This window comes from Rhodamnia argentea, chromosome 3, assembly GCF_020921035.1.
Source record: "Rhodamnia argentea isolate NSW1041297 chromosome 3, ASM2092103v1, whole genome shotgun sequence".
Taxonomy (NCBI): Eukaryota; Viridiplantae; Streptophyta; class Magnoliopsida; order Myrtales; family Myrtaceae; genus Rhodamnia; species Rhodamnia argentea.
Window position 1 is genome coordinate 1,079,636 of NC_063152.1, and position 27,452 is coordinate 1,107,087.

A 27,452-nucleotide genomic window follows, 5' to 3' on the forward strand; every position below is an offset into this window, starting at 1 on the left:
TCAAGTAGGGTTCTGTTTCGTCTTTCGGCAACACCATTTTGTTGCGGAGTGTATGGAATAGATAACCTGTCTATCTATTCCCTTTTCATCACATAGATTTTCGAACTCATCGGATAAATATTCTCGACCTCGATCGGATCTCAAAGCTTTTATTTTCTTATCTAACTGATTTTCCACTAAGGTCATAAATTTCTTGAAGCAACTAAATGCTTCTGATTTATGAGATATCAGATAGACATATCCATATCGAGTATAATCATCAATAAATGTGATGAAATAAACAAAGACCATGCCTTGCCCTAACATTCATCGGGCCACGGATGTCGGTATGGATTAATTGCAATGGAAATTCAGCTCTTGTCCCTTTTCCAAATGGCTTTCTAGTTGTTTTTCCCATTAGGCAATGCTCACAGGTAGGCAATTCAACTTTCTCAATATTGCCTAATAAGCCATCTTTGGCTAATCTATTCATTCTTTGTTGGCCAATATGACCAAGTCTAGCATGCCATGTATTCACATCATTCTCATTAGAACTAGAAGATGCAAACAGGGAATAACATACATTCACACTAGCATGTTCAATATCTAATACAATAAAGCCATCCATGAAATAACCAGAACCATAAAAAGTTGTTCCTAACAACAAATCCACACCATTATTGTGAAAATTCATACTAAAACCAAGTTTGACTAATACCAACACGAGACAAGATTTCGACGAATCTCCGGGAGCGCATGTAACATCATGTAGAAATAAAGTGCGTCCACCACGCATGATAAGTTGGCAAGTGCCAATTCCTTTCACTTCTACTCGGGAATTGTTTCCTACATAAATCCATCTCGCTCCACTTGGAATTCGTCGAAATTCCACGAACGTATTTCGATCTCCGGCTACATGGTCCGTGGCTCCCGAGTCTACAATCCACAAAGGATGAGATTCGCTTAAAAATACAGAACTTGATACATAACAAACACTTTTAAGTGTGTTAAGGGTTTCTACCTTCTTCGGCTCACCACGGTCGCGAGCGAAGTGACCCTTCTTGCTACGGTTGTAACATTTCATCCTCGAAATGTTCTTCTTCATGGGACGTTTCCCTTTTCCATGCTTCTCAAACTTTGGTTTCTTGCCGGATGGTTCAACTCTTTTGCCTGTCCACTTCTTGAACTTTCCAGGATGCTTGCGCTTGAAGCCCGAAGCTCCATGTGAGCTAGATCCAGTAACATATACATCGGATTGTATCTTAGCCGCCGGAAGGCGGTCCTCCTCTAGCTCCAAATGGCGCACAACATCCTCAAAGGTTGTGACGTTCACATTGTGGGTCGTAGTTCACCTTCATGTGTTCCCAATTGTGAGGCAAAGAGCGAATTACAGCCTGCACTTGTTGTTCATCGACAACACATGTCCAAAGCATCCTTTAGCTCACTAATCATGTTCGACATCTTCCTCAAATGTTGCTTTATATTCTCGCCCATGTGGCATCTTATAAGTGTCGAACCCGATTGTAAGCTACCTCGCTTGGTGACGTAAGTCCGACCAAATCTAGCCTTCAATGCATCCCACATGTCTTTAGCATTTTCATGCTGCCCGAACTCCCTCATGATGTCATTATCCATACTACTCAACAACGTAATGCGAGCAAAGAGAGTTCTTTTTCTTCCAAGCAGCGAAGGCTTCTTTGTCTTTGTCTTTGTGCAGTATTACCATCCTCCGGCTCGATCATGGTCGGGTTAAGAGCTTCCAGTGCCTCTAATTCTTCAAGCACATACTTGGATTTTCATGCTCCGATTTCATAATTTTCGCCATTCAATTTCTCACCCTTGTTGAGCTCAAGAACAATATTCTTAGATGCCGTTGCCATAGTATCTGAGTATAACATTTAGCACGTATTTAAAGTCTATTTGTATGCAACAAATGCAATCATATTCATGCATCTCGATTATACTTGGTATATAGTTTCAAAAAGAATTCTAAAATCAACAGGTTCACTAAGTTCCCCATCATCATCCAGATTTTCTTATCTAAAACCAATACCAATACAATCATCACTTTGTGTTCATCATACGATTACTAAAACTTGTGAACACTCCCACTTGAAATATATACACATAACATAATGCATACATATAAAACATCAATACAACAATCACAAGTCCCTAAAAGTCTCCTAAGACATACGGGAAAAGAATTAGCTAAAAATAAAAGTCTAAATATAATAACGTGTGATCCTTCTAGCTCCGGTTACAACATGAGCATATGTAATTTCCTTGGTACAAGGAAAAGAATAATTAAGATCTCTAGGAGGATTATGAATCAAATCGGGGGCCAAAATCAGCTCATTTGGACAAAACCGTTGCGGACCCTTGCCTTTTCGCCAAGGTGCATTCTGTCTGCGCCAAGACATATTCATTGCAAGCGATGACGTCTTCATCACTCCGATCCTTATAAAATCGTGTAAGAAATGTAGCACGGATTTCTTATATGTGGCAGCACCATTCCACCACGCGCTATTCATCAAACCATGCCATTCTATAGGTATAGTGTTTCGTAGTGCATAAAATGCATCTACTGGGGTCATTTCTTGTCCAGCCCATACGATTTCTTGGATCATTTCGTTGACCTTAATAACATGGGTTATAATGTCAGAAGCATTATCCCATTTATAAAGACCCAATTTTGTAATCTTTTCCCTTAGAGCTTGCTGAGCTTCGGCTCTCCTTGGCCTTTGGGGTGTTCTCGCATTTCGTCTTACCCATTGCATTGTTCCCGCAACGAATGCGTAACACAAATGGATTACGAAAATCCAATTATTTTGTAACTATTATGAACATATCATAACAAATAAAATAATAGGTAAAACAAGACCCCTTAGTATTGACCAACAAGACCTTTTTTTTTTTTTTTTTTTTCGGGTCAACGGTCAACGGTCAACGGTCAACGGGTCAACAATCAACGGTCAACGGGTCAACGGTCAGACCGGGTCGGGTCTGTCACGGGTCGTGGGCCGCGGGTCGCGGGCCGGTCCTATTGAAAAAACGAAGTGGGCCGGCCCTTTTTTTAATTAAAACAGAAAAAGCGGCTCCGTATTGGGCCGGGCCGGGCCCAATACCCCGCGGGCCACGCACATGGCCGCAGCCGAGCTCGCCCACGTGCGCCGCACGTGCGGCGCGTGGCCCGCCGCCCGCAGCGGGTCCACCGGCGCGTGGCTGGCCGTCCGGCCTCCTCCGGCGACGAAATTTCCACCAAAATTTTCTTCTCTTCGAGACGAACACGATGGTATATTCATAACTCAAAAATGACGAACAAAAATGGACATTAAAAGGATGAAACGCCACGGCCCCGCGACACTCCGCCCCGTCGCGGCGCGTGCCGCGCGTGCGGCGGCGTCCGGTGGACTCTCGGGGCCGGCGACCACTCAAAACGATCGTCTCGACGAGCCCGTTCTAATGGTATGTTCAATTTACTATTTTGACGAACAAATCATAATCAAAACGCTATGAACAGTAACTTCGCGATTAGGGTTAAAAAACTTCAAAACGCACCATATCAACACAAAACGATCGGGAATCAAGTAACACATGCTCTGATACCAATGATGGATACTAATCCGATCTAATACATACTCAACAAACAGCGGAAACATGCCCAATAGATCACCGGATTCACCGATCGACGAAGATACATCACGAGGACATACCTTATTGATCACCGATTAGATGCCCTTTGCGATCTCGGAGTTTTCCTCTGTCAAACGAGAATCGACGATGGGAGGAGCGTTCTGCGTTTTCTATTTTCTTGAAGTGACAGAAGGAACAACTAGGGAGAACGATGGAGACCACGTCAGTTATTGACGTAAAGCCAACCAACGTGATCCTTCACGTTTGAGCATATAACGCTCCTTTGGGGTGTGGTTGCCCGCATGGGCGCACACCGTATCTCCTGTGGACCCCACTATAATATTTAGTCTAATAGGAAGATGCCTGTGGCAATCAAAAGAACAATTTAAGAAAACGAAATAGTGAGACCATAAAGCAAAATCCAAATAAACGGCTAAAGAAGAACATCCCCATTTGGTCAAGCGAAACTTTTCATATTGAAACTCTTCTTCTTCATCCATGTGGCACTTGGTAGTGTTCTTTTTTCAATCAGCCCACATCTTCGTGAACCATAGGCCACCAATTACGATTCTCGCTGCTTCGTTTGAGATAACGTCGAACGCGACGGTAAAGCTACTGGGTACATGAGAGGGAGCACCGCCAGAAAATTTATCACAAACTCGGGAATTCACTGGATCCATCGTTACGTCGCCCATGTCGCTTGGGTCTCTCTTGTGACCAAACGACGGTCCAAGGGGAGTGAGGTGTGCTAGAACTAGTCAGGCCATGGCGAGAATTGCGAGCATCACTTAGTAACCTGCCAAAGAAGATAGAACGTGATGGAAACATAGCCCGTTACCGTAGGTGAGTACCTCGACTGGGTTAGAGCAAATTAGCAAAGGGATCACCATTGAAGCCCACGGCAGACCGCTTGATCGTCTGAGCGCATCGTAGCGTCAGGAGAGGTCTGGTAGTCGCCAACTAAGATTGACGACTCGATGCTGGGTGCCTCGTAGCGATGCTTGTGATGAGGTTACGGGTCTCAGAGAGGGACAAATATTCAAGCAAGTGAGGGTTGTCGGTTCAGCTGGAGGTGTTCACTAATCTTGCGAGGGTGATCACTACATTCCACCAAAGAAAAACATAGATATATAAAAAGCTCAAACAAATAATCAAATCATTGGTGTTCTCGTGCACTTCAGGAGTGCTCAGAAAGTCTGCATGGCAATTGTCCAGTGCGGTTCGTATGGATCTGCAAGTGTCACCAAGTGGATTTCTTCTAGGACCTCCAAAGATCTAATTGTGGCGAACTTTTCTGGAGCAATCCAACGAGATCTTCCCTTGTGGGCACAGCAGTTGGTCTGGTCACGCTAGGATCAACGCCCGCTATCGAAATAATGCCGACGCTAGGCCTGCAAGACGAAGAAATAGGCTGCACCGCGTGAGACCGGCTTTGATGCACAGACGTTGTTGGCGAAGGAACTTTCTCGACCGATCTGCAAGAGAGATAAAAAAACAAACGAAAAAAGTCTCCCATTTTGTCTTCTTCCTCGTGGATCTCCTCCCTCAAGGCTAATCTCTTTCTTCACTACACCCTCCACTATAGAGGATAAGAGCTCTCTTGTGCATGGCTGGGTGTCCTCTCCAATGCCTCCTCTCTCTCTTTTGCTGATGATCACCCTCGTAAGGCCGTGTATTTTCAGTATTGTGGCCCCCTCGAATGTAAACCCTACGCATGTATTTATAATGGTGAGCTAGGGTTTACGTTTTATTTTCATTATTTGCAAAATTGTCCCTCAACTTGTGATAATCGCAATTTGATCCGGAGACAAAATATTCATCCATGAAGCCCCTTTTTTTTTCAATTAATGGACAATTTTTTAATTAAAAGGATTTTTCCAAATTAAACAATAAATGGGCTGATTTAAGCTCAAAATTATTCCAATAGCCTTGTTAATTTTCGACACACACCCCTTCTTGATTGCCAAAAAATCCAAACTAAGCCTAGTCCGGTCCTCTGTCAAATTGAGCTCAATTGCTTTGCCTCCGGCCTGAATGTAATGATATGCATGACTGACAAAAAGTAAATATGTAGTGCATGAGAAATTAATTTTTGCGAGAACTATGATAATTCTCATTTTATACTTAAATGAATGATTTACTAAAAATCAAAATTTAGGTGTCAACAGAGCCCAACCTTTCTGTTTGTTTCTCAATCTTTATCCATGAGGGCCTCCCGACTATGACATTACAACTACCCGCTTCGTTCCCTAGAGAGAAATAGACGTTTTATTACATCATTTGAAAATTTTTTGGACTTGTATTGAAAAACTACAATGTAGACATACTGTACTTTGGCTAATTCCATCGTCGGTCTTTCGGTTGCGTCAATTAAGTTCTAAACCTTTTCACTTTTCATCAATTGATTCCATCCGGCCAATTTTGGCTAAAAAACGTGTGGATGTTGGCCATTCTATGTGTCACGACCGGCATTGACGTGTCAATTTTTTAAGATATTTAAATATTTTTTGTAATTTATTTATTTATTTTTCTTTTTATTTCGGAGATTGATTCCAAATAAGAAACGTACTGTGGATTTGTATAGACATTGGTAAAATTAAAAATTATGTGGATCAACATTGTTGACAATCTGCAGTTTTTAGTCCTATTAAATAAATTTTGTCGTTGTCAATCATATAAAAGTAATGCATTAGAGATAAATCAAACTTATATAAAGCGACATATATTTTTATTTTATAAAAGGATATGTTGTTTGACCAAACTATTAAATAAATGAGTCGACAACAGCTCATCCGAAATAGTACTTTTTTTTGGGGGGGGGGGTGAGAAAGCGTTAGATGCTTTCAAAATATCATTGGACTAGGCACCCAACTAATTATTCAATATCAAGTGCCATGAATTTTTTACTTTTCCTCTAAAGAAAAATATTATGATGAAGCAGACAGGTCGAATGGACAATCATGTGGTGAATTAGAGAGCACCTAACCATCTCCCTATTTGCGCATTAATAGTACCATTTTACTTATAATTTAGAGATATATTCCAATAACAAAATGTGCTGGATCACGCACAATCGTCTGTAAACTTAAGCTGTTGGCTAGAAAGAGCTGCGAGGAGGCAGTTATTTGCGTCTAATAACTGGAACGTTATTAATCGAACTGAACCGGAAAAATTGAAGAGATTCGTATAGAGTCCACTGTTTTTACCTGGTCAAATTCAATTTAGTTTATGCACCAAATGCACCGAACAATATTTTCAAGGTAGATAACCGTACCACTACTTCTTAACATACACGATTAGGTGTTTCGAGACCACTTGTATAAACTCGAGCTGCTAAATCTCCATGGTTGAAACTTGAAAGGATGGATCTCGTGAAAATGGGTTAGATTCTTAGCCGGAAAATTGCCCAACAAAATTTTAAACTTATTGTACGACGGACAATTTAGTTGTAAACCTTTTATTGTGCCAATTGAGTCCTAAATATTTTGATGATTTGCCAATTTAGTTCTAAACCTTTTAATGATTTGATAACCGTGTCATTCGGACTAATTTTGGATGGAAATCGTTGACATAGATAACATTTGTAATTTTTTTAACTTTTCAAATTTTTTCTTTTCTTTTTGTTTCTTCCCTCTTTAGCTCTGCCGGACATTGCCAACTCCAGCCTCACCCTCATCTAGTCCTCACAAGCCTAGGCGAGGCCATGCTTGAGTGGCCTTCGCTTGGGCTATTATTGGCGTCGCCTAGGCCAACGAGGGGCACCCTTCTCCAAGCAAGGGCTACACTTGCCTAAGGCTAGCCGGGGGCAGCCATCACTTGAGGCCGACGAGGCCCAACGATAGTTGGCATAGGTAAAAAGGGGAAAAAAGAAAAGAAAAAGAAAGAAGGAAATAATTCAGAAAATGAAAAATTGTAAAAATTATCCTCGCCAGCATCCGTCATGCCACGTAAGATGACCGACGCCGACTAGATCACCTATGTTTACTCATAAATTTTAGTTGGAAGGATTAAATTTGCAAATTGACAAATGGTTTAGGACTAAATTGACAAGTTATCAATATATTTAGGACTAAATAGACCTAATTAAAAGGTCTATGACTGAATTGGGCGTCATAGGTTTAGGACTAAATTGGAGCAATTAAAAGATTTAAAACTGAATTAGGTGTAATAGATTTATGACTAAATTGACATCATCGAAAAGATTAAGATTGTAGCTATCGTACAATAGGTTTAGAATTTTTAATCATGTCCCTAATTACTCAATTGTGATAGATGACAGTCAGTCTTTTTAATTGTGGGCTAAGAATGAGTTCACATTCGAATCCATAATCTTATATTACAGGTGGAAGAGGAATCTATCCGGCGATTACCCAAAAATTGACATAATCTAATGGAAGATTATGAACTGTCATTAGAAATTCTCAACTTTGCATTTCTTGTAAACAATTCCAAGTCAAGCTCTAACGTTTTGAGTGTCTGAATTTATTTTTCATTTCTTTTTTTGGCATTGATACCCAACTTCCTTCAGTTGCGTTCTGTCCAAATTTGATTTCATTTATAGAATGTGTGAAGTACAGTTGATGATGACCACTGACCCCAGGAAGCGAGAGAAGCAGGGAAGTTTAGAATTTCTCTTCTTTTGAAGATGAAAGCATGGTCGAAATACGAAAAAAATGCAGCTCAAAGTTTGAACAGATGGGAGTGTCTCAACTCTGGAGTCGTAACAGAGTCTGCACAATTTATTGGGAATAATTTAGAGAGTTTTAACTTAGTACTTTCCAAGCGGATTAAATTAAAAACTGCCCTATCTGATGTTTCTTTTTCTTTTTATTGTCAGAAATAACATTGTATTTCATTCATTTTCTCGAGATGCAAGAGACCAAAATACATTCAAGATAACTTCAAAACAAAATAAAGCTCCAGATAAAAGAGAAATCATCATAATAAGGTAATGGATTGCACGCTCAAAGAGAAGATCTATGACTTTTTCACACCATAATCGACGGCCAATCATCGAACTCTTTTTCAGCAATGAGCACACACCGATAACTCTATCTGCTGCTACGACTTTGCCTTAGTGCACGCCTAGGTTTGGCATCCCCATACCGTTACCGAGTAGAGTAAAAAAATTGAATGAGTATAGATTTGACACCTATAAAGCGAAACCTTCATGAAACTCTCTTTTGATCTCTAACGAAATTGGATTTGTTCACAAACAAAACCCGAATATAGTGAAATCTTGAAAATATACACGCAGAGAACTCTAAACCTAAACTACATCAGGATGGAAATGTCTTAGAAATGAGAGAGAAATTGGCTGTGTCTGTTTGATCCCCAACATTTTCATATTGGGCTTAATGTCAATTTATGCCCTTATGACATGGGCCTTCTACTTTGTCGATCACTTCCTATTGAGCAATATGGACCGTATTTACCGAGTAAATGAGTCAAGTCAGCAACAACCAAAAAAAAGAAAAAAAGAAAAAAAGGAAGACATACCACATTATTTAACCAAAAGGATCCCGTTGAGCTATATTCTGAAAGTTCAGCTACTCAACTGAACAAAACAAAAGTTGAGACAAATAGACAAAAATAAAATTATTGACGGAGTTATTACCTCCAAGAAATTACGGTATATTTATTTTATTTATAGACCATTGTGAATCATTCTTTCCCCAGTAGCTTTCCCAACCGAAAATGGTTGTTCACATCAGGTAAGAGTGGGAGATATTCGGCGAAACTCTCAAGTAGCACTTGTCCATGCTGCCGTTACTAAAGGGGCGACGGCCACTTCAAATCGGGCCTCCTGGTAAAAGTACATGAAGTATATGCGCAAAAGTAACGTCAACAGAGATACGCAAATTCATGAACTAGTGGAACAATAATAAAAAGAAGAATTAACAGTGTAAAACACATATCAGATAACATCAACCACAGATGCGGCCAAGGTTGTTGCCAAGGTTGTTGCACCTCCTAATGAAAATGTACACCCTACTTCCCATTATTTCATTCTCCCTCGGTTGTTTTTCTTTCACCTACTTCTTTCAATGAACTACGAATTCGCTATGAAGCATCCACAGACAAAACTTACGAAGAAACACCGATTCAACGTCTCTTGAACAAATTCGACGACACAACCTTCAAGTTCCCATGCAACTGTATCACCGACTGAGTCGAATTCAAAACCCCGCTCAAGTATTTCGTCACCTTAATCGAATTCGAACGTGCTAGGCAATAGCAATTACCTGATCTATGGCAAGCTGCATAAAGCCCAGAACCTCAGGGAAGAATCGTTTACCCGAAGCTACATCACCAGTTTCCATGGCTTCAGTCGGCGGTGTAGTAGGTTGCCTCTGCTGGTGGGTCTCCGTCGCTGTCGGTTTGCTAGGGACTTTGTTTCTCGAAGACGAACTTCTTCTGCTCGTCGCCTCCGCTGGCAGGTGGCGATCTTCCATTTGTGATAGCTCATCCACGTCGTAGGGAAGATGTGGAGTGGTGATGCTGAAAGAGGCGTGGATGGAGTTGGAAGTTTGCTTATGGCGGACAAAAGGAAGGAGCTTACAGCGGGAATATCAAAGAAAAAGAACAAAGAGAAGAGACTGAGGATATTTTTGCTTAGGTATAAAGTTAGCTAGCGATAAAGGAGATTTGAGCAAAAAAGGGTAGGTAATTGTTTATTATTTTACATGAGGATATTTTTTTTTACGTCGACAAAGACGAAAAACAGTTCTCGTGTATTCCTTTGTTTTGCAAAAAAATTAATACTTATAATTTTCAAGACATGGTCATTAGAAAATGACGTAATAGGGCAACTATGTGGTATAATTTTTATGAGTTGTGTATTGTAGTGATGGTTGAGTGAAGGGCGAACTACAGAGATGGCGCCTAATTTCATAATATTGGATAATAGTGAATAGGGTCCACGGGGATATGGTGTGCGCCCATGCAGTCTACAGTTATCGTTTGAAACCAACGTGAAAAATCACGTTGTTTCAAATGATACAAAAACTTCTTCTTCCTCCCTATCGTCAAGCAACGATATTCATTCAAGAAAGAAAATACTCCTCCCAAAAATCATCTGTCGATTGACGCTCGACGACAAAACTCCAAGATCGCATAAGGGGGCTTTTAACCGGTGACAAATAAGGTACGTTCTCGTGATGTACTTTGCACGATCGGTGATTCAAGTGATTCTATTGGGCATGTTTTCCGCAAATTAGATTGATTTACAAATGGGAATCCGCTTCCCAACATTGGTATCAGAGCGTGTGTTACTTGATTCCCGATCACTTTGTGATGACTTGGTGTGTTTTTAAGATTTTTTTACCCTAATCGTGTTGTTATTGTTCATAGCATTTTGATTATCCTAATCGCGTGGGGTTTGGATGGAGGAATGAATCTATATGAAATTGAGTGCGAATAAAAGTAGATGAACTGGAATTGAAATTACATTGAAATGAGATAAAATTTCGAAACGAAAATGCAAGGAGAATGAAAGTGCAAGAAGCAACTTAAGAAAAAGTACAAATGAAGAACAAAGATAGATAAAACTCAACGAGGGTGTTCTTGTATGCGCATGGGATCTTGTTCCTGTCTTAGTTTTCTTCGCATGAAATGTACTCTCCAGTGTCCACACATGAAACTATTCGCCCAGGGGCCAGGCCGGCGCAACACCCTTGCCGAGAAGTAAGTCGAGTTTCTCTCCTCAGAAGCAATTCATATGTAAAGTGGAGGTCCGCAAGTGTACCGATCATTCTAACAACAGAAGCAGCGAGCAAACACTGCCATACTCATCTCTGCCAATCTAACTAGAATTCCAAATGGTCTTGGTTCACAATGCTACTGCACACATTATTTATGGTTCACATGTCACACGAAAGGGAGCGTGGTGAAAGGTCCTCTGCATCTTCTGCAGCTGGAAATTCAGTCCTCCGCCGCTATTCATGAACATCATCAAGAGCTTCCATCTCTGCATGTCTTGTTGCCTATGAAAGCGCAAGGAGACCAAAATAATGCAAGGATATCAAACTTGGAAACTTTGTCAGTGAGAAAGTTGGTTCTTAGTGTAGAAGGAAATGCATTTAATGAAAAATGTTCTCTCCTTCAAGTCAACAAGTTTTGCTCGCCTGAAGTTGCTAAGAATCTCACATGGAAAAAGATACTGAAATGCACCTGGCTATTGGATTAGCCACCTCCACTTTTTCTCACAGCATTTTTACTCCTATGGCAATGTGCCTTTGTCTTTTATTATGCTCCACAAGGTACTGGAAATCAGCTTTTTACCCAACTGGAACCTCAAATATGTCCAAAGCAAGCTTTGCCCTATAAAAGAAAATCAAATGGCTCATGTTACTTGTTAGGAGGAAAAAATATGAGCATGAGAATGAGAAATTCTCTCATGCATTGCAGGACTGCAATCAGGCAATTCAAGAGGAAATCAACTTCAAGTTGCTCCCAGTAGAAATACTTTAAGCATCAACATGCAGCTGCTAATGGAATGAATCCATGTCTCATAGCTATACGATCAAGGATGTCCAGTAGAAATCAATTGTCCTAGTAAACCTATTACCGGCTGCACATCTTTATGATACGTACATACTACCCATCCACATTTCCTAGACAGCTCAAAAGCACCCAAATCCCTCTCAGTCTCGTTGGTTTCGACCGAACCTACCCATATGCACCCTACTTCCCATTGTTTCATCCTCCCTCGCTTGTTTTTCCATTTAACGTAGACTTCACCCACTTGGAATAAACTGCCACCAATCAAAAGAAAGACTGAATAGATATACCTTCTAGGGATTGTTGCTGATTTTGCATCGTGTGACATAGATTGCCATTGAATTCACTACCAAGCATCCACAGACATAACTTACGATGAAACACTTCATCAACGTCTCTCGAACAAATTCAAGACACGTTCTTCAAGCTCCCGCGCAGCTTTAGCACCAAACGAATCGAATTCAAAATCCAGCTCAAGCATTACACAAACTTAATACAATTCGGATGTGCCAGGTGTTACCTGACCTATAGCAATCTGCATGAAGCTCAGAACCTCTGCAGGGAATCGTTCACCCGAAGCTACCTAACCATTTGCCATGGCTTCGTTCTGTGGTGGTAGTCTGTCCCCTCCGCTCGCTGGTCATCACCGTCGGTTCACTAGGGACTCTGTTTCAGGAAGGTGGCAATCTTACATTCATCGGAGCTCAGTGGTGTCGGATGCAAGATGAGCAGTCGTGATGCTGAAAGTGGGTCCGTGGAGTTCATAGTTTGGTGGAGAACTGAGGATTTAGAGAATAAAGAACTGCAGAATTTTATTTGGGATATCAAGTAAACTTGGGTAACAAGTTCCAAGTTCTTTTGGGAAAAGAGAACGAGAAGAAACAAGAAGAAAGAAGGCACTGTAATGAAGATCAGGTGAGTTCACTTACCTACGACGAATTGCTTTCTTACCAAGTTTCGATCATTCTGACAACAAAAGCTGCAAGCCAACACCACCATTCTCATCTCCGCCGGTCAAATTGGAAGTCAGCATAGTCTTGGTTCGCATGCCTTGATGGAGAATAAGCTCATGATTTCTTCTGGATACTATTTGTATATGTTCCTCCATACTCATTTGACCATCTTGCGAGTTCTTTACTAGATCTACTTCGATCGGACTGTCTTCATGCATATGGGGACTCTCGGCTTCTAGATCTATTGAGTCATCACCAATCTCATAGAGGAAATTTGGATCTATCAGCTCATTGTCTCGAATCTCGATCTTTAAATCGTCCTCTAATGGCTTGCATATTATTCGGAATCCCCACTTTTTTGCCTTTCCATGCGCTGGTTCGATGCTAAATTCTACATAACTTGCATCAATTTCATGGAAGAACATGCTAAAAGGATCCTGCCTTTTGCATCTAAAAAATGCTCCAATGAGAACGAAGCAATTCTCGTCTTCTCTACATCTACTACCTCTAGTGACCCTCCCAGCAAGTTCCGAATCCAGATGAATCCGAGAAACTTGTCATATAATTTCTTTGAAACCATGAAAGATACGGAATCCTTTTCAATAGGTTGAAACCAATCTGGCATCTCTTCTCCAGGGAGATGAAAATAAGACTGAAAAGCCTGTTGTAAAAATAGACTGTTAGAAAGTACTCAAGTAGAAGAATTCAAGCACACACTGTATAAGAGAGACAGAGATTCTAACATCGTCGGATGAGGCAGTATCAACCATGGTCAACCCTCGATGCACCCACTGATCAATTGAAGTCAAATGTCCATTGGTTTGCAGAGATTCGCACCCTTTCGCGCAAAGACATTTCAAATATGGTGGAAGCTCGGGAATCTCTTGTAATTGATGGCAACCAGAAACATCCAATCGAAGTAAATGATCACGCTTACTGATGGATGTAGGAAGGTGAGTAATATTGTTATCCGACAATTCTAACCTTCTCAAAAGGGGAGAACATGAAAGATCCTCAAGAAACTCTATTTCGGACAGATTACATTTCCGAAGAATTAAAGATCGTAAATTTGAAAGTCCGTTCTTCATGTGCAGACCAGCTAATTCCTCGTACTTTGGCAACCCAATAAAATTTTTGCAACTGCAAATGTCCAAGCTTTCAATATTTCGTAACTTGTAAATGTTAGACGGAAGACTTACTAGGTTTATGCAATCGTATAGTACCATTGACTTCAAAGAACACAAATTTTCTATTGATGCAGGAAATCCTTTAATAGCGGTCCCTCCTAAATAAATCCATTTCAGGCCTTCGAGTTCACATGGAATATCAGGGAATCTATCAAATTTTGTGCAACCAGCAAGATAGAGATCTCTGAGATTTTTTTACTTGAGCACATTTGGAAAAACCGTAAGTTCAGAGCACCCAATTAATCGCAACACCCGTAACTTGTCATGATATGCAATCGACTCGTGGACTTCTACCATGCTTTTGCAATTCCAAATGTACAATTCCTCGAGATTCGGAGCACATGAGAGGTCGGGCGTACAAACTAATGAGTTGCAGTTGGTAAATGAAAGGAACTTCAATTGTTGGAAGGCCTGCAAAAACAGCGAAACCAACTTTGATCATTCTATTTTTTCTCACATATTTCAATGCATTAAGATTTGAATTTACTCATGCTGCAATGAACATGATAAAAAAAAAATTTCAAAATTTCTGTGTCTGCATATAATGAACGTCATTCTGAAAGTAAATAGGGAAGTGGTTTCTAAAACAGAGGAATACCATTTCCTTATGAATGCTAGTTCCTATAATACGCATGTGCCTGGACAAATGAAGTAGATAATAAAAAGGTCTATGTAGATAAATGCTCACCTTACATAGTTTTATGACTCCTGTGATACTGCAATTGCTCATATCAAGTCTCACTAATTTCTTTGGACCAGAAGAAAAATGTGGATTCCAAGTACCAAGTCCAGCCCATTCAATCCATCTTAGCTCGTTTGGAAGCCATATAGGGCCTTGAAAAGAATTATACACGTTGCGCATGATGAGCAATCTCAAACATCTCATTTTTGTAAAAGCATCAGGATGGATATTTAGCTCTTTCAGCTCGAGCGGCTCCAACACTATGGCTTTTATAGCGCAACCTCCCTGTATATTCAAGACTATTTTGGTTACACATATTTAGTAAATAGAGTTGAAGATAAGGAACAGAATCTTGATGGCAATTGCAATCTTACCACATCGCTTGCCGGAACATCGGAAACATCATCGTACCGCCATAGCCTACTACGTCTCTCGGGGTTAGCTCGATATTCTTGGTTCACAATTTCCCTACCCATGAACTGAATCAAGTCATGCATTTCTATTACATACCCAATTCTGATCAAGGATCTCTCAATGAGAATTTCTAATCCTATTGTAGCCTCAAGATCGCAACTGTTGAGAACTTTCTTTACATAGTTAGGATCCTTCCCCTTAAAGAAGCAGGCAATGTCGAGAAAAATCTCTTTCTCATTGTGCTCTAGTCCATTATAACTTATTTTGAGCACATCATTGATTTTACTGTTAGGAACTGTGGAAAGGTTCTTTAGTGTACTTTCCCATTCATGTTCTCTTCTATCACGTAAGAAGGAACCCAACACCTCAAGTGCTAAGGGAAGGCCATTGGCAAGATTTAGAACACTACCTACTAGATCTTTCCTGATATTTAATTTTGGGTGTGTTGGAAACGCATGCCTACTTAGTAGCTCATAAGCTTCACTATCATCCAGTGCTTTAACTTCATACACTTGATCTTGATTTATCCCGTGACCAGTCAATAAATGTTTGTCTCTTGTAGTAACGATGATCCTACTCCCGTTACCAAACCACTCGCGTTCTCCCGCTAAAGCATTCAACTGGCACAAGTCATCCACATCATCAAGGACAAGGAGAATTTTTTTGTGATGAAGTCTAGACTGTATTAGATTGATACCTTCATCAACATTGGACACTTCTTGTCTTTGTTGCAGTAATAATATATCCTTTAGTAATTTTTCTTGCAAAGTAACTAGACCCATGCGATCTTTTGAACTTTCTCGAACATTTGCTAGAAAACACGAACCCTCAAATTGTCTAATAGTGGCGTTGTACCGGGCTTTTGCTAAGGTTGTCTTGCCTAGGCCTCCGGATCCCCATAATCCCACCATGACAACATCATCATCAGAGTCAGCGTTTACCATTGATTTCAACTTAGCCACTCGGGACTCTATTCCAACCGGATGCTTAGCAACATACAAAGGTGTTCGATCCAGGAGAGTGGAGATTTTCTTCACAATTCTTTGTATAAGCTCTGATTCATCTCTAACAAAAAAGGAAAAAGGAGTTTGTAGCATTTTTTAGCGATTTGAATAAGCAAATAACGAGCAATCCTAGCTAACGATGACAAAGCAGTACGTCAACTTTTCAGATAATCACAGCCAAAACAAAATGTATTCCCACCCAGGCAAATTAGAACTCCCAGAGCTCCACACCAATCAAAACAAGTTCAGGGTTCAACTTTTAGTCGTCCAAGTGTATCATGCTCTTTTGCTTTACACATGACGATCCACTACGATCTATTTAGCTATTATAAGTGATTTATTTATACGCTTTATAAAAAAAGAGCTATTTCGGACATTAAATGGTGGTTAAGATTTCGATTCTTAAACTACTAAATACCCGAACGATGTCATTGCCTAACAAGGCCTGTACACACCAATTATGTTAAATCAAGCGTTGCGAACTTTCTTACTCCTTCCAAAGAAATAGGGTAAGTGCAATAACATTACTTAACATTTTGTCCATTTTCTTATTTTGTCGGAAGCATTTTCTCCATCGATCGATCAAGTTTTAACATTTTATAGATGCAATCAAGTGTGTCGATTCATTCATTCTTTTTAACAAACAGTCTTTATACCTACTTGTAAATTTTGGTTTCTTGCGCAAAATATGAACTCCACTCAACTTACCCATCATCCAAATGCCACCCGGACAAGTTACCGACGTTGAAAAGGGCTTTCTTCCATCTCTTCACTTTCTCCGAATCCTTCCCAAACTTGGACTCATGCTTAGCCAGAGCTTTCCCATACCTCCCTTTTCCCCCTCTCACTTCTCTTGGATCCACTTTATAAAAAACCGGTAGAACGGTCAGGTCATTTTGCTCCTTGCATTCCATAATCTTTGCCGCCTCTTCCAAGCACTAGTGTGATGAAGCGTAATCCTCCGAAAAAATGATGATTGCAATACACGATTGCTCAATGGCTTTCGTAAGCGCCGCCGATATTTGGTCTCCCTTCCTCATTTCCTCGCGATCAATAAAAGTGTATATTCCATTCTGGTTTAAAGCTTTGTAGAGATGACTGAGGAAGTTGTTGCGCAGGTCTGAACCTCTAAAATTCAAGAAGACGTCGTAAATACTTTTGGGTTTCGATGAAGAAGCCATTAGATGATGGAGTTCGACAATGGCTATAAGCTTGAGATTTGATAGTGTTTTCAGGTGGTTTGCTCACCACTTGAACTTCCTGTTGATTTGTTCTTATACTAGACGGCAGAGACGCGTAATTTCCTTTTAGCAATTTTGAAAATGGTGGTGCTGAAGGACGGACTAAGACATCAAGACATCTAAAGGTGTGAACATGTGGACTTATTTCCCTGCAAACCGTGTGCTACCGCTACCGCCACCGCCACCGCATTATTCGGACTATCAGAGGGACACAAGCTTCTCCCTTTCAAATTTCCCAGCCAGCAATGACGTGACATGTTTCTAATAATATTTTAATATTTTTATTTATTTATATTTTTAATTTTTTTCTTTTTTTCTCTTTATTTTTCTTTTATTCATATTGTCGCCAGCAAGGGCTTCGCAGCCCTCGCTTGCGGCTGCACCCTCGCGAATTGCTTCAAATCAATTCCCCAAAAAGTGGATCCCGCTTTAATATCTCCGAATAAATTAAATATATGTTTTAAGATACGAAGGCTTCTTATTCCACAACACTCGGACCATGATGAGGGGCGGGTGCGGCCATCATCTCACCCATCGTGAGCTAGGCCACCCTCGCCTTCGGCTGGCTAGTTGGGGCCACAGCTCATCGAATAAAAGAAAAAAAAAAGAGAAAGAAAAAAGAAAATTGTAAATTACAAATCAATTAAATATCAAAATATTATTAAAAATATGCCACATTAGCATCGCCAATCAAATGAACTGAATTGATACAATTACAAATGATTTAGGATTGAATCGACAAAAAAAAAGTTTTGGATTGAATTGACATAGTTGCAATATATTTAGAACTTTTTTGATAATTTTTCCTAACTACTCATAATAAATAAAATTATATGCACAATTTAAGTATATCATATCTAAATGATATGATATATCATCTTGGTTAGCTTTATGTATACAAATTCCTATACGGCAAATTCACGAGCGGTGAATGATGTACCTCGATATTCGTGGACCGGACACTAATCAAATAATTAACTGATTGACTAAGTGTCGTTATAGATTGAAAGGTGCTAAGAAATCTGGGGTGGCATCATGTGCACCGATGTCGCAGTTGATAGTCAAGATTTTTGGCTAGCGAACCCATTAATCTTTATTTAATTAACAGCCACTTTTGTGTTCTCTTGTAGCCTTTCATCGTGAGCAAAATGACATTAATGATCCATGAACTTTGACCCAATGTGCAATATAGTCTGTAAATTTTTAAATTAACCAATATGGTCCCTAAACTTTAACCCGATGTGCAATGTGGTCCCTGACATTTTAATTTGACCTATATTGTCCCTGAACCTTTAGAACGTATTCAACTTAGTCCCCGAACTTGAATCAATGGAAGGACTACATTAAACATCTTCATAAAATTCAGGGATCAAATTGAACGTGTTTCAAAAATTTATGGATCATATCAATCAAATGAAAAGTTCAAGGACCACATTATATATTGTGCTAAAGTTCAAGGATCACATTGGTCAAATTAAAAGTTCATAGACTATATTGCATATTGGGTCAAAATTCAGGGATTATTTGGGTCATTATCACTTTATTGTGAAACATCTTTTAATGTTGTAATAAATGCATACGTGTGATTTGGCTTGGAGTTACTCCACCTCATGTAACGTGGTTAACGGCACACCGTTGGACCAATGAACTTATGTGAAATGCTGGATCTAGAAATTCATGTACTATAAACAAATGCAACGTTGGTCTATTAAGACTGTGGTATATGTGAAAATCTGCGAGATTTTAGAAGAAGAGTAATTAAACCCCGATATAAGAGCTTTAACTACTAGTTGATGTACCCAAATATGTATTTCATACAGAGGATTGTCACATCAGAACTTTTTCTGGCTTCTTTTTTGTGAACTTTCAAAAGGTTCTACAAACTAATAAAGTCGAGGATTTTTATTCAGAGCACTCTTAATGGAAAATATGTCCCGTGGTAACAAACATGAATTACAATATTTTCGATGTTACCAGAATAAGAATATTGTATATAAGTTAGTGCCTTCATCCTGATAGTCAAATGTTATTCTTAACCAAAATAAAACTTCAACCAATGGTAGAATAGACGGTAGTTATTTCTCCATCTTTTTTCTATTTGAGCCGCATGACTATGTGAGATTACCTACTTTGTCCACAACGGCGAAAGTCTTACATAAACTCGGTCTTCTTACATCAAACATCATTTCACGTTAACTAGAAAACCAATGCTATGCAAGGAAATTAAATGTATAGTTTCGGTTAATTTTCAAAATATAACAAAAACTAATCTTTTTCAAATCATTAAAAACTATCTAGATTATAGATTGAAAATCTAAAATATGGAAATTGCATTTCAAAACTTAAAATTACACGGAGTTATTATTATAATATAAAAGATTTACCATCATATCAAATTTCCGAAAGATCATTTAAACATCTTCCTAGTAGTCATATTCTTTGTCTTATGATATTTCTTGTCTGTGGGTGATTTTTCTTCGTTTTTCCTTTTCTAGTACTTTGTGAGTGATGACGTGGACCGAACAGTAAATCAATTAACTGTTTTTATTGGTTTCTTTTCATTATAAAATGAAAGATGCTGTGAAACCTGTGGCGGCACCATGGGCGCCAATGTCGTGGGTTAGATGGTCAAAGATCTTGGGTATCGAACCCAATAAACCTTTCTTTAATCAAGAACAACTTGTGCGTTCTCACCTTTTTGTTTATCGCGAAGCATCGTTTAGTATTCTATTAGCGTGTCCATGTGATTCGGCTTGGATTTACTTTACGCCATTGGACCAGCAAACTTGCGAGGAGTGGTGGATACAAAAAATCATGCGTATATGAACAGGGACAATGTTACCCCACTGGGAATATAAGATATGTGAATATTCACGAGAAGTTAGATAAATATTATTTGTTGTACTGTGTTATAACAGCAGTAGAACTAGTTGATTTTATACTAAAAGATATATTTTATACTAAGGATCGTCACATAATTTTTTTTTTTAGTTTCTCTTTCGTGAACTCCAATGGTTCTACGGCTGAATAAAGTTGGAATTTTCATTTGTAGCACTCTTAATGAAAAATATGTAAACATTTACCAGAAGTTAGACAAATAATATTTGAATTGTGCTATAAAGCATTTTAACTACTTGATTATATTCTAAAACATATATTTCATACTGAGGATCTTCACATAAATCATTTTCTATTTTATTTTTCTTGAACTCAAATGGTTCTATGGCCGAATAAAGTCAAGAATTTTTATTCATAGCACTTTTAACGGAAAATGTGGCTTGTGGTAGCAATCATGAATTGAGCAGTTTCAACGATATTTACAAGTTACCAAATAAAGAAATAAAATTTGTATATATGTTACTGCCTTCATTGTGGTAGTTAAATGTTATTCTTAACCAAAGCAAAGCGTTGACGGTTGCCAGAACATACTGTAGTCATTACATCTACAACTAAAAGCTGTGTTGTGCAAGCGTACATGCTACTCGAACTAATCTTATTAAATGAGTCGGCAACAGCTCATCCACAACTGTTTGTTCCTTAATAATTCTATAGCAAGTGCTATGAACATTTGACTTTCCTTTAAAGAAAATTATTAGGATGAAGCAGATTGGTTGAATGGACCATTATGTGCGGTTTTGGGAGCAGCTGACAGCCTCTCTGTCTGCGCATGCATTCCCTACTGCAATTATTCTAATAGATTCAAATATGGCTTAGGAGTTTGTTTAATTTTAAGCTCTCATTCCATTGCCAATAATGAAATGTGGGGGATCATTGACACAATAGTTGGTAAAGTTGTGCAGTTGGTGAGAAGTGGCTACCAAAAAATGCAAATACTATAGCTGATTGGGTTGCTAAGGCCCAACTTCTTAATAGCCTTCCATTGAATTGGGTTTCCAACCCACCACGAGCTCTTCTGCATTTGCTTAACCATGAACTCCAGTATAAGTGCCCTGATACTTAACTCTTTTGATTGGAATAAAACTAAATAAATAAATCAATCTGAATCGTAGAAATTGAAGGGATTCGCATGGAATTTACTATTTTTAACAGATCAAATTCAAAGTTGTTGCTGCACTAAATTCGCTCAATAAATTTCTAGATACATAACTATTTCACTAGCTCTTAATGCATCCAATCAGTATTTCGAGAATTTGATGGTAATGATACCACTTATCTGAACTCGGTTCACTAAATTTTAATGATTGAAAAGACAGATCTTGCATGAAATCCACCTTACCTCATGTGTATGATTACAATCATCTGTGATAGAATGGATCCATAGCATAAATTGCTTAAATGAGGGGGATGATCGTAATGGTGCAAGCGGATCGAATTTTAACAGTTTCCCAATCCCTGGTTGTAAAAAGATGATGATCAATTTTTGGATTGTGGGCTAAGAATGAATCCCAATCCGCATCCCATAATCTTAGCATAGGTGTAAGAGGAATTTGTTCAGCAAGTATCACAAAAATTGAACTGAATCTCTAGAACATTATAAATTCTCATCCTTGAATTTCTTGTAAACAAATCCAAGTCAAATTGGAACTTTTTGAGTCTCTTAATTTGGTTTCTATAAATTGAATTAAGTTATGCTGAGACTGTGTAAAGGGCCACAACCAACCATCACGCTGCCACCACCTTCACCACAGCCACCCTTTAACAGCCATATAAGCCAATGTGACCGCCACTGCCAACCACGAGCATACTACATCTCCATCACCGCCAACCGCCAAATCAACCACCACCACCTTCGAACCCATTGTTTGTCATCTCTCTTTGTGGCTAGCTGAGGCGTAAATTTTAGAATTGAGGTCTCATTACCTTGAATCAAGAGGTTACGACCTCGGATTCGAGGTTGCGAGACCTCGGACTCAAGGCGGCAGCCTTATGCGAAGGTCATGGAGGTTGGGTATAGCGAGAGAGATAGTTGCAAGCCCCGGTGTGGTGGATGCTAACAACAACACGATGTTGGTCTCATAGCGTTAACAAGCGGTAATAGCGGCACTTGCAGGCGTGGATTGACAATTGAGCATGAAAGAGGATTAATCCATCTTAAATTGAGTTGGCAATCCTATATAGCAATGTGCATCATTCGTTGTTGAGTAAGCAAGTCACCCTATTCAGCTATATTTCGAAAATTCTTACTCGATTGGGAAAAAAAAAATGAGGCTGAGGCACATGCATATAAACGGACAAAATTTCATTGTTGTGTGATTACCCTAAAACAAATATTCTAATGGGCTGACCTTGGCCCAAATTGTTTTTTCCCAATTCAGCCTTAGAGGCTAAATCCAAAAATGGGGCCCAACCTTAAAGAGCTTGAGGCCTTGGACCCAAATATTATGTACGGTCAGGTGATCACTAGGCCATATATGTCTAGCTAAGTGATTGTTCGGCCGCTCCCGATCACCGATCAGTAATCGGTTAACCCCATTTGTCTCGGTTTTCATCATCTTCATTATTTACGGACATATTAAGTTCAAACGGTCTTTGTCTCAAAGACCATTCGTTAATTTCATTCATTTCCTTTCTCCTTACAAAGATCTACTTGCGTTCTAAATATCACAATAGAGAATCATTGCGCGTCGAAATCCTTCGACAATGCTTTCTTGGTTATGGGTTACGGGGCCAAAATGACTATAGCCCAAAAAGGGTTGCTAATGCGAGAATCTTTTATCGAACTTAATCCGTTCGTTTTTCGAAAAGGAGTTCCGGATCGGTTTTGAACAGAGAGTGTCAAATGCAAGAGATTAACACAAGAGGCACGTTACGGTCTTTCGACAGCTCAGTATGTAGCAAATTTCGACACGATTCTAGAATTAAATCGACAGGATCGGAGCAATGATGTAGGACACAATACTGGAATTTAATCAATAGCACTGGACGGGGAATTATAGGACACAATACCGGAATTGAATCGATGGTACTGGACAAAATGGATGAAGGGTGCAATATCGGAATTTAATCGACGGTCTTGGACCTAGTGAGCAGACGTCGGAATTTAATCGATAACACCTAACTCTAGATATGATACTCGCCGGAATTGAATCGACGACGGGGATTTAAAAACTATAGCTAAGCTAGGCTAAAGGCTAAGAGCTAGTTGAAAATGCAAGTGTTTTGGGTTTGTTGTGTGTGTTGTATCTTGCTACTGCGAGGTATTTATAGGCGAGCTCTTTGGTAACCGCCGAGCGGTTTCTTCCTTTGGCCTCACGCTTTGCCCTTTTCCATAAGCTACGTGGATGACGGTTTCCCAATCTTCGCGCCTTTTCTTTTTACCTCGTGGGGATTACCGCCAATCTTTTAGCAACCGCTTCGATCGTGGCCTTCCTCCGCGCGCTTTTCTTATTCGGGAAGGAAGTGGCGCCAGATTTTACCCTAACACGTGGCACCCTTTTTTGATTGGCACGTACCTTGCTTCAGTGTTCCTTCCTATAGCTGATTATCGCCCTCTCTAGTGCTTGTCACGGGTCTTTCTTGGATTATTTTAAGTGTCAACACATGCCCCCTTTAAAAGATGTAAATCAAAGATTTACCTCTTTTAAAATATCTTCCTCCGGTTTGATGGTCTCCAACTGTACCAATGATGATTACGCTTTCCCCTTGATCTCTTTTCCCGAAACGCAACCTTTTCGACTTCGTACCATGCACCGGCTCTTTTCATCTCGCTTTTAAGGATCTTGAAAAAGCTTCCAATTGTCGTCTTTCTTTATCCAAGGTTTTCCTTAAACCCTAAACCCCCTTTTTTGAGCATTCCAAGCTTTCATGGCGACCGAAACCCCCGAGTTCCTTCCTCACCAGTTCATCGCCCGCTTCGATGAGATCATCAATAGTGATGATGCTGATCACTGTTTTCTCAAGTTGCTAAACACTCAACGAGAGTATGCCGGTCTCATTCTTAGGCCTAGTCTCCATGATCATCATCATGTTCAAGCGTCTCTTCAATCTTGCTTTCCAATGCGAGCGTATGAACAACTTCCTATTCAAGCCTCTTCTTTGAAGGATATTTGGTCCATACCGGCTCAATGATTTAGGAGCTTTCCACTATTTGACGACATGACTTACACTTGGTTCCAAAAGCTTCGAGAGGATACTCCAACGGTTACTTTCGGGGAGACAGCGCAGATAAGGACAGCGATTAAGGTTAGCATGTTGTCATATGACTTGAATAAGGGCCTACCGGGGTCTGTCATGAGCTTCTGGTCTTCCTCTACCAATTGCCTTTTCTTTCCATGGGGTTTCATGTCCGTAACCCTTCTAGATACCTTCGCCACTACCGGCCTCTCCCCTTATGGAGCCTCGGTCAAGAATCTAGGGAAAACCAAGGATTGCCCCATTTCTGATGATACTCTTGCCTATGGGAAGTTCATCGATGCCCATTGTAAAACATCTGGGGATGTTTCCCTTGAAGAGTGGACATCTTTTCTTCTTTTTTTGCTGTTGAAGTATCTATTCTTTAGTCCAACCCTCAAAGTGTCCAAGGACTATTACGACCTTACCTTACTTCTAGCAAAAGGGAATCTTGTCGCTCTTGGCCCTCTTGCTCGGGCGTCTCTGTACAGGAGTATTTCTTATGTTGCTTGACTAATGTCGAATTCTGAAGAGGACGGTGTCTTGTCGGGCCCGCTCCGGCTTCTTCAAGCCTGGGTAGCATTTTATTTTCCTTTCTTGTTTGAGAGCGTTCCCTCCTTCGATCCTAACGGGGTTCCTTTAAAACTTGGTATATGATTGCTCCAAGCTACCCCTTTAAAGGCTCCTGGTGATGTTCGATCTTTTCGATTCTTTCTTCGACAGCTCCTATCTTACGAAGCCGACCGGGTAGATTTCTTCCCTTATCGCTCGGGTGAATTCGACTTATGCTTTAGCTCTCGAACCTTGAAATGGTTCAACCATCGTGACTTTTGGACCTTTGTCCTATTCTCCCGGGATCTTCCAATCCGACTATGTCTTAAGGGAAGGTTCTATCCTGGTTTTGAACCATATTTCCCTCATTATCGTGCCGAGCGGTTTGGTCTTCGACAGGCAGTGCCTATGCCTATTCCTTACCTTATGGATTTCTCATCTATGGACAAGAAGATCTATAACATCAAGATCGATGGACCGTTTGCCTCTTGTGCCGAAATTACAACCATGATGTATCGGTGGTTTTCGGGGGACATCCCAACAATACTACGTTCTAGTCCCGGCGTGACTTCCGAGTTTACGACCTGGTGGACGTCCTTTGCCTTCGAAAGCCCTTTCGAAGATGCCATCTCATCCATCCTCAAGAGTAGCCGGATCTGACCCTTTGGTCATGTCTTGAAGAAAATTGGGAAAAATGGTGCAACCAGAGCTCTCTCAATCGGTGGTCGCAAACGTCCGACGACAGTTTTCGGTAAGTCTCTTTCTTCCTAATTTTCTCGGTATTACTCGCCTGGAGTGACTTTACTTTACTTTCGCTGTTAGGTGACGACTCTGATGACGAAGCCGATGAGGAAACACTCACTTCTCTTAAACGGCGAAAGATGGGGGCAAAGAAGAACAAATCTTCGATGGAATCTCCGAAGGTTTCTCAGCATGTCGACGTTCCTCCGATTGCTTGTCTTGAGGATCCTTTGGGGAGTCTTAATCCATCTGTCGGGAGGCCTAGTAGTATTGCCATTGCCGGAAGTTCGTCTTATCCTACCGTTTCGGCCGCGGCTTCCTCGCTTATAGAGCCTCAAGGGGAGTCTTCTTCGTTAGCCCTTGCCATTGTCCTGGCTCCGATGGTCGAAACTCTTTCGATGGCTGAAGGTCCCTTAATAGCTGAAGATCCTTCATCCACGGACATCATCTGGGATCTTCCTGCTGCCTCTCTTTCGTTGTCGCCCGTTGAAGACGTTCGAATCCCTCTTGTTGGGTCTTCTCGATCTTCGGATCGTCCGAGCATGCCTCAATCAAGCGGCTCCTCCGACTCGGAGATTTTCAGCAAGTTGGGAATCATGCTATCTTGCTCCTTGGATGTGACATTCTGAAAATCCGACCCTTTTGAAGTAATGAAATGTCATCGATGTATTTCAGTAAATCTCGCTCGTAATTGATCACTCTTGAGTTAACTAACCGAAGGGGAATGGCTAACTGGGAAATGGGTACGTGGACCTAAGAACTTGACCATGGATCGACAATTTGGCTATAAGGGTTGTCGAGGGAAGGTTTAGAACTATTATAGGCCGATCCAAGAATGACTAAGGAACAAATTGCTAGCGTTATATAATTGGATCGTGGGTGATTCCATTTGACCACAGTATAATTTGTGAACGTTCCTAAACCGTTTCTTGACGATCGCGTCCTTCGGAACTAATGATCAACCCTCGCAATCACATGACAACCAAGGTTGCCATAGCTTGAGTATGATACGAATCATAAGGTCGATACGCGTAACTCCTAAAGAGCCGCCCGTTAGTTTGAGATAAACCGAGTTGCAATCGATTGGGATTAGCCATTAAATTGGACTTCGAACTTGGGCATCAGACTTTTAAGGATCACAATATGAATATTTAGGACGTCGCCTCACCAAAGTCAATTAAGTTTACGGTTCGTCCCAAAATGATTAGAAAAGTGAGATATAGATGGAATTAGAAAATTTCTCTTTTACCATTGGATTGGAGCTCATTCCTCAAGTTAGATTAAGGGCAAAGTAGTCCTTTAGACTTGAGTTGGATTTACAAGATTGCCCCTCTTGTTGTTATTTGCAAGAAGCCAACAGTTTGAATTATTGATGTGACTCCCTAGACAACTCTCCTTAAAACCCTCAACCACCTAGTCTACTAAGCCCCCCCTCAAGTCAAAAGCCTAGTTTAAGACAACCCACCACCTCATTCTCTCACTCTTTCTCT

General features: G+C 40.2%; 2 protein-coding genes across 2 annotated transcripts in view; both read right to left on the reverse strand.

The window, feature by feature from the left end:
- The window catches only part of LOC125314342, a 396,865-nt gene extending 386,683 nt beyond the window's left edge, over nt 1–10,182 (reverse strand). Inside the window, exon 1 of the mRNA XM_048276394.1 lies at nt 9,861–10,182. Coding sequence (XP_048132351.1) covers nt 9,861–10,070 — 210 coding nt within the window. The 5' untranslated portion in view covers nt 10,071–10,182. The remainder of the gene's footprint in view (nt 1–9,860) is intronic.
- Nucleotides 10,183–16,952: 6,770 nt separating this feature from the next.
- Nucleotides 16,953–17,538, reverse strand: LOC115733875 (TMV resistance protein N-like). The gene is made up of 2 exons (XM_048276206.1): nt 17,338–17,538; nt 16,953–17,295 (listed from the first exon to the last, which is right to left on the reverse strand). The coding sequence occupies exons 1-2, from the start codon at nt 17,536–17,538 to the stop codon at nt 17,062–17,064; spliced, it is 435 nt and encodes a 144-aa protein (XP_048132163.1). The 3' UTR covers nt 16,953–17,061.
- Nucleotides 17,539–27,452: the final 9,914 nt, after the last annotated feature.

Excerpts from the sequence above, each read along its gene's own strand:
- LOC115733875 (XM_048276206.1), bottom strand. The coding sequence starts at position 17,538 with ATGGCTTCTTCATCGAAACCCAAAAGTATTTACGACGTCTTCTTGAAT. Across the intron at positions 17,296-17,337 it reads CCATTGAGCAATCGTGTATT|TGCTTGGAAGAGGCGGCAAA; the intron begins GCAATCATCATT and ends TCATCACACTAG.